Here is a 10,610-nt window from a genome sequence, read left to right on the forward strand (position 1 = left end):
CCAAGCTGTATTTATTTATTTATTTCTGGTGTTTTGAGACAAGGTCTTTAGGTATCTCGGACTGTTTTGGAACTCCTATGTAGATCAGGCTGACGTGGAACCTTTCAACTCACAGAGATCCCCCTCTGTCTCTCCAGTGACATGTGCCACCATCCCTGGAAAGATTTTTTAAAAAATTTTACTTATATGTATGTATGTACATCACATGTGAACCTGGTGTTCACTGAAACCAGAGGTGCTGTTGGATCCCCTGGAATCGGAGTTCTAGGTTGTGAGTCACTGTGTGGTTGCTGGGAACGGAACCAGAGTCACCTGCAAGCTCACTCAATGCTGAGCCATCTCCAGCCCCTTGGCAGTCAGTAATTTTATCTCAGTTTTGTTGCTAACATTAGTCATAGTGGTTTTACATAGAATTTTAGGTAATAGCTAATAAAAGCTTGTTATATGTGTGTGGAAAAGAAAACAATTAAAATGGAGGGTCAAAAGCTAGGCGTGGTGGCGCACACCTTTAACCCCAGCACTTGGAAGGCAGAGGCAGGCAGAACTCTGAGCTTGAGGTCAGCTTGGTTTACAGAGAGTGTTCCAGTTCCAGGACATCCAGGGCTTCATAGAGAAAAACCACACACACACACATACACACACACACACACACACACACACACACACACACACACACACTGTCATTTGGTTGGTAGAGTACTTGCTTAGCATTTGTCACACCCTGGGGTTGATGCTCAGCGCTGAACAAAGCAAGTGTGGTGTTGAGTTTATGATTCTAGCTCCCGGGAGCTGGAGGCAAGATCAGAAGTCCAAGGCCAACCTGGACAACTGGGGTGGCTTGAATGAGATGACCTCCACAAGGCTCTGACATTTCCACATTTGGTCCCTCCCAGTTTGGAGGATGATTAACAAGGTGTGGCAATAGCTAATAAAACCAACTCTTTGCTAGAGATGTGTTGTGGAGATACACCATGAATCTGATTTTGAGGGTTCAAAAGACTGGCTGTTTCAAATTAGGTCTATCTGCTTTCTGTTTATGATTTAAAACGCGAGTTCTGCTGCTACAGCCAACACCTCTGTTGCTTGCAGCCACCTTGCCCACCATGATGGACTCATCCCTCAGGACCCACCGTAGCTTTCACAGATGAGCTCCTTGTACTTTCTGCCAGTGTTTGCAATAATCTGAAGTAGTTTGATGGATTCCTTTTTGTCCTCTTCGTTGATCTTCTCTACGCCAAGTATTTCCAAGAGCGTTAGGACACCTCCAATCTCAAGAAATTCAAGCAGGTACCGATTACTGTCCAGAGGGGAGATCACACAGAAAAGACACTTGAGGAGTTCCTTAGCACAGAACCAAAGGCGTCCAGGGCCAAGGTACTCTCTTCACACACTTGTCTCCAACCCAGGAGATAGCCACAGATAGAGACAAAATTATTTGGATTTTAAAAATATTAAAATATATTGATATATTAAATATATAATATATTGATTCAATACACACACACACACATATATATATGTATATATGTATATATATATATACACATATATATATATATTACATCTCACCACATTGTTTTGAACTCGCTACCCTGCCTCAGCTTCTGAGTCACTGAGGTTACAGGCAGGTGCTGCTGTGCCCAGCCAAGAAAACACTGGACCTAACTTCAACAGGCATTCTTGTTTTTGTCTATTCTGGTCTGTGTCCTGCCTTTTCTTTTGTTGGACAGGGTCTCATTATGTAGACCAGCGCTGCTGTATGGATTAGGCTGGTTTTGAACTTGCAGTGATCTCTTGCAAAATATGACTACTGGGATTATAGGTGTGAGCCCCCACAGCTCCCTCCCTTTCCTTCTCCCTTCCCTCTCCCTCCCCTCCCCTCTCCTTCTCCTCCCCTCCCCTTTCCCTTCCCTCTCCTCCCCTCTTCTTCCCCTCCCCTCCTCTGCCCTCCTCTCCTCTCCCCTCCCCTCTCCCTGCCTTCCCCTCTTCTCCCCTCCCCTCCCCTTCCTTTCTTCACAGTCCCCTTCTTTCCATAATGGCACTTTAACTGTCCCTTTGTGAATCCTTCACTTAAGAGCCATGTGCACTTTGTGGGACAGACATGTGCCAGGGCTGTCATCCTTTTGACTGCAGAAGGCCACTTTGGGCCAGGTAAGTGACCTATGCTGGTTCATAGAGTAGCCCATGGGAACAGACGCTCTCTCCTGGTATGGTTGAGCTCTAGGGATGGTTTCTGGAGGGCCTGAGGACCCCAGCACACAGAAGCCTCTGAATAGAGGGGCTGACTGAGGAAAGAGGACTAGAGAAACCAAACACCGGTGACAGTCCTAAACCCCCTGGGTCTGATCAGGCCTGAAATATGTGTATCACTTTTCAGCTAAGTGAGCCAGTAAACTGCCCTTTCCCAAGTCTAGTAAAAATGTATTTTTACATTTATATTTATATTTTTTATGACTCTCAACCAATATGGTGCCGTCTAGAGAAGGGTCAGCGGGCAAAGGGACGGAGGCTCAACTAGAGCAGAATCCCAGCTGCCTCCGGCCATTCCCCAGGGCTTTGACAGGCCTGCTGGCACCTAGAACCATGGCCCCACATGGCCTGAATACCAAGGACACCATGAGCTGACCTGACAGCTGGGACCCAGAGTCTCTCTGGAATGGGACTTACCTGCTCACAGCAGATAAGAAGATGCCAATGGACCTCAGGATCTTTTCTAGTTCCAAGCCGGTCATATAGCTGCGGCAGTGTTAAAGAGTGCTTCCAGGTGGTCTCCCATTTAGATTGAGCCCTAGTACTTCCAAGGGCTAGGATGAGGGTGTGGATGACATATGCCCTTCACCCTGAGAGGAACCATGGGTGTAAGGGTGGAGCGAGTACATTGTATGTGTGTGTGTGTGTGTGTGTATCTGTGTGTATGTGTATCTGTGTCTGTGTCTTTGTGTGTATATGTATGTGTCTGTATCTGTGTGTGTGTGTATCTTTGTGTATGTTGTTAACTCCTTTGCTGCTCTCTAAGAAGTCCCTCCAGGGCTGTCCACCCATCTGGGCTCTGCAAACTCCTTAGGGAGCAAAGAGGTTTCCATACACCCAAGTATATGAAGAGAACTGATAGTCTCTCAGAGCCACGGCCCATGCATCATTTGGGTCTCTGCCCAGCTCATTATTTTGGGCCTTATTCCTAGACTTCTCTACAAATAATTAGCTTCAGCCGGGCCTGGTGCCGCACTCCTTTAATCCCAGCACTCCAGAGGCAGAGGCAAATGAATCTCTGTGAGTTCAAGGCTAGCCTGGTCTACAAAGTAAGTTTCAGGACAGTCAGGGCCATTACACAAAGACATCCTGTCTCAAAAAACAAACCAATAACAATAAAAGAATTAGCTCTATCATTAATTCTCCATTCTGTACTTGCTCAGAATTTTACACTGGAGGTCACTATTCCTATGAAGAATTGCATGGCTTCCTAATAAGAGTAACAGGAAATGGAGGAAAAATTAAACTCTGATTTAAAACAACCTCAGTATTTAACGTTACTTTTTAATGCAAGCCCCTGCAGAAAGCCTCCCTGTGATAAAGCATCCTAAGCACGCCTCGGCTCCAGCTTGAGGTATGAAATCAAGCCGCGGCAGAAAGGGAACCAGTCAACAATTACCAGGCTCATAACACATCACAGGCTCTTAGAACACTTAAGAAATTAGCTGGAATTACTGCAGTCCATGAGGATGACTGAGAGCTCCCAGGACCGAGAAAGGCTAATGGAATGGGTTGGAGGTAATGGTGCTTTGTTGGGGAGTGGGGTGAGGCAAATTATCTCTGCTGCACCCCAGTTCCCAGGATGCCAATAGGGGGAGAGACAGATTGGCTCATTAGGAACGGCTCCTCTTTAGTGCAAAGCCACTGTTTGCTCTGGAGCCAGGCTCCCCTCCTGTTGCCACCATAGCCTGGGCCAGGCAGTTAGCCCTAGGGGCAATCTCTTAATTGCTCCATTGCCCCTCTCTAGTTCCAACCTCTGCCCTGTTCCTGCCTCCTTTTCCTAAGTTACTAGCTAGGCTGACCGGCTTCTGTCAACTTCTTTTCCCTGTCACAGGCTAGTCTTCATTTCAGTCACTTACAATGCATACTTTTCTTCTTTTCCCACTCCCTCCCCTTCTCTGCTCTTCTCCTTTCTCCTCTCTCCTCCCCTTCCCTCTCTTTTTCCTTCCTTTCGTCTTCTCTCTCCCCTCCCTTCTTTTTTTGAAATGGTCTCACTATGTAGCCCAGGCTAGCCTGGACCTTAAGGTCTTCCTCCTTTGGCATCCTGAATGCTGGGATGGCAGGCACGTGCCACCATACCCTGCTCTACTCAACCTTCCAAGGCTCATTTTCTTATCAGTGAGATCGGATCTTAGAAATCACCTGTGAGGCTATCAAAGGACTTGATACATGAACGATACAGGGCTCATGGCCAAGAACATTAAAAGACACAGAAAATGGCAGTTAACAGTGTTACCATCATTGCATAAATCATTGATTGTTCTGATCTGTTATGGAAGTTCAAGACTGACAAAAAGTTTGGGTTTATGTGTTCAGTTTTGCAAAAGATAATGATGTCACGTGGGTTTGTTTTCCTCTTGGGTGAGTAACTGGAGGACTTGGGGGAACGGGTAGCTAACTCAGTGCACTGTCACTTCTGGGAGAGAGGTGAGCAGAGCACACTCTCTGTGGAATGTGAGTACTTACAAGGTGGGTCAGACGGGCCCTGCAGCAGACAGACAGGGCTTTGATGGTTTAATCACAGCAATAGAAATCCTAACACTTGGCCATACTGCAAGTTCAAGGCCAGCTTGCCTAGCATGCATTAAGGTCCTGGTTACTAGCCAGGGGAAGGGGGAAGGGAAGGTCTGAAGTAAGTCCACCAAGAGCAGAAGCGATGGGGTCCTCACAGACAACACAAACAGTAACGGTAATCAAATCGTCTTCAGTCCTATTCTGCCTCCAGGACCAAACAGGCACTACAAGCTTGTCCCAAACAAGGGGTTTTAAAGATTTATTTTTTTATGTATTACATATATAGAGTGCTCTGTCTGTATGTGTACTGACACACCAGAGGAGGGCATTGGATCCCATTAGAGATGGTTGTGAACCACCACATGGTTGCTGGGAATTGAACTCTGGACCTCTGGAAGGAGCCAAGCAGCCAGTGCTCTTAACTGGAGTTGCTCCTCTTTTTGTGTTCTCTCCCTGTTTACCTAGTTTCTCTCAAACCAGAAATGTGAGAGTCCACTTGAGGCACGAGTAGAGCCAGCAGTTGGATGTCTCTTGGTAAAGAGCTCAGATTCCAGAAGGAAACTGGAGACTCTTCCGGCTGGAGTGATGTTGGCATCAGAAGAATGGATTTGATTATTCAGGGAAAAGCAGACTGAGTGAGCAAAGAAAAGGCAGGGGGATAGAGGCTCAAGGAATGCCAAGAATTAAGGGGAGGACTGCCAAAGAAGAGACAGACCAGCCAGAAGGAAAGAGAAAACAGGAGGGCTGGATCCCAGGAGTCCAGGGAACTGTGTGGAGGAGCGGGAAGGGCTGGCTAACAAATGTCATCAAGAGGGCACGTAAAAGCAATGAGGAGGTGGCCACCTGCCATTGCAGTTAGAAAACCACTGGAACCTTGGGAAGACCACACTGGTGGAGCTTGGTGAGCAGAGACTGCAGTGGGCAGAGGGGACAAAGGAAGGGCAGAAGAGAGTCTCGGTGACCTTTTCAGCAGGTTACACTGTGAAAGGGGAGGGAGGATGAGCTCAGCATTGATGCTAGGATTTTCATGTTTAGAGTGAATGCCAGGTGTGGAGATGCATGTCTGTGATCCCAGCACGTGGGCGGTGGAGGCAGAGGGGTCAGACATCTTTGGCAACAGTCTTTGAGGCTGTCCTGGGCGACATAAGACCCTATCTTGCCCCCAAACAAAATGGAGTAAGTGGGGCTGGAGAGACAGCTTGACTGTCAAGAGCACTGGCTGCTCTTCCAGAGGACCCAGGTTTGATTCTCAGCACCTACACAGTGGCTCACAACCATCCATGACTTCAGTTCCAGATGACCCGATGCCCTCTTCTGGCCTCTGAGGATACCCGTTATAAGTGGTGCCAGACATACATGCAGCCAAGACACACACCACACACACACACACACACACACACACACACACACACACACTGAAAGATGATAAAAAGAAATTGAAGATAAGGAAAATGGAAAAGACTGAAAACAATGTCCCCAAGGAAGAGTCAAGCGTAGAATAAACACATTCAACTCAGACGTAGTACTAGCTTCCAAGTCTCCTGAGCCAGAGGGCAGAGTTAAGAATCACACACTTAAGAGTCATGTGGTGGTTTGAATACGCTTGGCCCTGGGAGAGGCACTATTAGGAGGTGGAGCCTTGTTGGAGGAAGTGTGTCAGTGTGTGTGTGTGTGTGTGTGTCAGTGTGTGTGTGTTAGTGTGTGTGTCTGTGTGTGTGTGTGTCAGTGTGTGTGTGTGTGTGTCAGTGTGTGTGTGTGTGTCAGTGTGTGTGTGTGTGTCAGTGTGTGTGTGTGTCAGTCAGTGTGTGTCTGTGTGTGTGTCAGTGTGTGTGTGTGTGTGTCAGTGTGTGTGTGTGTGTGTGTTTGAACTTTGAGAGCGCCTCCTAGCTGCCCGAGGGGTCAGTCTTCTGTTTGCCTTCAAAAAAGATGTAGAACTCTCAGCTCCTCCAGCGCCATGCCTGCCTGGATGCTGCCATGCTCCGGCCTTCATCATAATGGACTGACCTCTGAACCTGTAAGCCAGCCCCAATTAAATGTCTTTATAAGAGTTACCTTGGTCATGGTGTCTCTTCACAGCAAAGAAACTCTAACTAAGACAGGCAATCAACAGAGTTCTTGGCTTTGCATATATTTTTATCACCATATTTTCAGTTCTAAAATATTGGAATCTAGAGAAAAGCTCCCTCACTTATTCTTCCCGACCCTTTTTGATGATGCCCCGCTTCCCACCAACTTAGCAAAGGATACATGATTCTAAGCCAGGTGGTCACTCGTATGAGGAACAAACTGGCTCCCTGGGAAAACTCCAGCTCCAGCTCGGGGCCAGTCTTGCCTTCGTTGGTTTTGATGAACGTGGTGAGAATCTGATTTCGGAGGCCTTTGCCGGCGTTGTCCCACTCCTGCAGAAAACTAAGGAGCCGGCTGATGGCTGCCTGCTCCTTTACAGAGGTCATGGCTAGCCAATCCCGTGGGTGACTGCAAGGTACAGACAACGGAGTACCATAATGTTTACAACCACGTGAACCCAAAACTTCATGGGCTATGCTTTTCTATGGATCGTCTTGTAGGTTAGGGGAACCTTTGTGCAGATGCACGTGTAAAAGCCACGCTAGGGGCTGGGGGGTGTGGCTTCCCAGCAATGCTTGCGGGACCCTCAGGGTTTCATCCCTAGCACAGTGCAAAACAGTGAGGGACTGAATGGTGGCTGGGTGACAGATGGGGCTGTAGCTCACAGGTAGAGTACTCACCCCCCATGTGCAAGATGTGGTGTCGACCACTAACACTGGGGGGCAGGTGGGGGGCACTCTAAGATCTGAGCAGGGAGGCTTTAGCCAGGATGTAATGGAATGAAAGGAATTGTGTTGGTCCCGCAGTGACCCAAACCTACAGTCCTAGTACTCCCAGACACTGAGGCAGGAGGAGGAGAATTTTAAAGTTAGCATCAGCTGAAGTGGAGATACTATGACAACATGCATCAGGCTGGCCTTGAACTTACAGGTCTGCCTGCCCTCTGTTTCCCAAGTACTAGGACTGTACCATGGTGTCTGCGTTTTTCCTTCCTTCCTTCCTCCCTTTCTCTCTCTCTCTCTCTCTCCCTCTCTCTCTCTCTCTCTCTCTCTCTCTCTCTCTCTCTCTCTCTCTTTCTCTCTCTCTCTGAGACATAATTCTGCTATGTAGTGCAGGCTGGCCTTGAACTCATGATAAGCCTCCTGCTTTAACTCCGTGAATGCTGGATTACAGGAATTAAGTTAAACATGACTTTTTCCCCTTTATGTGGGTGTGTATGTGTGTCTGTTTGTGTGTTAGTGTGAATACATGTTTGTAGACATATATGTGGAGGTCAGAGGTTGATGTTGGATATCTTCCTTAACTGCTTTTTGCCTTATTTTTATTTTTTATTTTATTTTTAAAATTTTTTGAGATAGAGTCCCATCATATAGGTTTGGCTGTCCAGGAACTCCATTTGTAGACCAGGCTGGCCTTGAACTCACAGAGATCCTCCTGCCTCTGCCTTCTGAGTGCTGGGATTAAAGGTGTGTGCTGGGGCTGGCAAGATGGTTCAGTGGGTAAGACCACTGACTGTTCTTCCATAGGACCTGAGTTCAAATCCCAGCAACCACATAGTAGCTTACAGCCTCCCGCAATGAGATCTGATGCCTTCTTCTGGTGCATCTGAAGTCAGCTACAGTGTACTTATGTGTAATAATAAATAAATCTTTGGGCTGGAGCAAGCAGGGACTGAGCGAGTGGAGTTGACCAGAGCGAGCAGAGGTCCTAAAAAGTTCAATTCCTAATAACCACACAAAGGCTTACAACCATTTGTACAGCTACAGTGTACTCACATACATAAAATAAATAAATCTTTAAAAATAAAATAAAATAAAGGTGTGCCCTACACCTGGCCCTGTCACCTTCGTTTTTGAGATAAAGTCTTCCATGGGACCTGGAACTCACTAGTTTGGCTAGACTGGCTGGATGCCAAGTTCCAGGAATGCACCTGCCTCTACAACCACCCAGGGCTGGGTTTATAGTTGAGCACCATTGTGCCTGGGATGTCTGTGAAGGCCAGAAACGAGAAAACACAAGCTCTGGGGTGGCAGAGGGGCAGGTATTTGCTAAAAGCCTCAGACTGTTCTTCAAGCTGGATGGGAGACTGGGTGGGGTCTTTTGAGACCAAGTCTGATCAGTTTAGGCAAAGTTCTTCTTAACCTTGTAGCTGGGCATTTATTCTAACTCTTTAAAACAACTCAGAGTAAAGTTAGTGGGAAGAACAACTTCCTGCTCCGTAGCTGGATTAATGGGCTGTGGTTTGTAGGAGCCTGTGTCCTTGGGAGAGTGTTTTGGGGGGGGGGAGGCTTAAAATAAACCTGTTTCCCAAAAATAGTTGTGATTGAAAGTGTTATTATCCATAACAAATGTTAGTGCTGATGGGATAAAGGCACGTGCAATTCTTTTGTCTAACAGACAAGTGAAAGTCATATTTCACATTATCACGGGGTTTTCTGTGATTTACAGAATATTTGTGAAACATTACTTGCAGTGGCCATGATTGATACGGAGGGAAGAGCTTGTGTGTAAGAGAGATGTGTATTTCACAGAGACGGTTCAACATGAAATTTACAGTCCCATAAAGTGCTCCTACATCTTTGCCAGAGATCTAGTTAAAAGGACTTTACAGTCTGAAACATCCTAAAATTGATTCTAAATTAACGTTTCCTCACATGTATTTGAGATATTGATGGGGCCCTGCTATCAGACTTTTATTAGGAAGTGATAATCTGAGACATGCCGAGACAGACGTACATACATACCAACCTCCACTACTCCCCAGAGGACACTGGGTCTGTGCTCCTGGGAAGGGCACCACGCAGGTTCAGGAAGACATCACAAGGTCCAATCAGCTTCTAGAACTGGGGGCCCGGGTGAGGTGGGGGGGACGGGACAAGTGTGGACCAACCTAAACACAAAAAATGACCAAACCTTTATGGGATGCCATCGATTATGGTGAACTCTATTGTAATCAGAGACATAAAAGTAACTGTCACAGGCTGTAGACATTTTCAACAGCCAAGCGAGCATTAAGAAAATGAGGGCCAGGGCTGGAGAGATGGCCCAGCGGTTAAGAGCACTGACTGCCCTTCCAGAAGTCCCGAGTTCAATTCTCAGAAACCACATTGGGGGCTCACAACCACTGTAATGAGATCTGATGCCCTCTTCTGGTGTGTCTGAAGGCAGCTACAGTGTACTCACATACATAAAAAATAAAAATAAATCTTGAAAGAAAGAAAGAAAATGAGGGCCTGCTGGGCAGTGGTGGCTCATGGCTTTTTTAGGGAGGCAGAGGCAGACAGATCTCTATGAATTTGAGGTCAGCCTGGTCCATGTAGTGAGTTTCAGGACAGCCAGGGCAATATAGAGAAGCCCTGTCTTAAACAAAGAAGCAACAAAACAAAAGAAAAGAGAAACAAGGAGCAGCAGCTGTTTTAGATGTTTTCCAGATGGACTCATCCTAGGCTCAGGGCTCAAGTGTGCTATTAGAGAAACTCCCAGCAGAAGGTTCTATGGGACGGTCCCTCAAAGTCCCTGGAGCTCTCCGTTCCCTTGTGCTCTTCTGTCTTTTCTCTCTGCTTTTTCTTCCTGTGAGACAGGCCAGCCTAGGCTGGCCTCAAACATGATCTTTTTCTCAGCTTTGAGTACTGGGTTCATTGGCTTTGTGCCCACCACGCCGAGCTTTAACTCTTAAATGTGCCAGGAAAGCACCAGGTTTGGCATTAGCCTGGGCTCAAGGCCATGAAATCAAAGTAACAGTCCCTGCCAAGCCCGGAGCCTCTTTCTTGCCTCCGGCC

At 47.0% G+C, this 10,610-nt stretch overlaps 1 protein-coding gene across 5 annotated transcripts in view; it reads right to left on the reverse strand.

The window, feature by feature from the left end:
* Armh1 (armadillo-like helical domain containing 1) overlaps positions 1 to 10,610 on the reverse strand; it is a 38,592-nt gene that overhangs the window by 17,299 nt on the left and 10,683 nt on the right. For 3 of the 5 annotated variants that reach the window (XR_867885.3, XM_006503207.4, NM_001145637.1), the window contains 4 exons: positions 9,580 to 9,721; positions 7,012 to 7,239; positions 2,668 to 2,736; positions 1,131 to 1,297 (listed from right to left, as the gene is read on the reverse strand). Coding sequence is in view for 4 of the 5 variants with exons in the window: in XM_006503207.4 (XP_006503270.1) it covers positions 1,131 to 1,297; positions 2,668 to 2,736; positions 7,012 to 7,217 (442 nt within the window). In the remaining variant the exon portion in view is untranslated. Of the gene's footprint in view, positions 1 to 1,130; positions 1,298 to 2,667; positions 2,737 to 7,011; positions 7,240 to 9,575; positions 9,722 to 10,610 lie in introns of all 5 variants that reach the window. The other 2 variants (XM_006503206.4, XM_030253635.1) reach the window with 2 other exon arrangements.

Source organism: Mus musculus, chromosome 4 (genome assembly GCF_000001635.26).
Source record: "Mus musculus strain C57BL/6J chromosome 4, GRCm38.p6 C57BL/6J".
Lineage (NCBI taxonomy): Eukaryota > Metazoa > Chordata > Mammalia > Rodentia > Muridae > Mus > Mus musculus.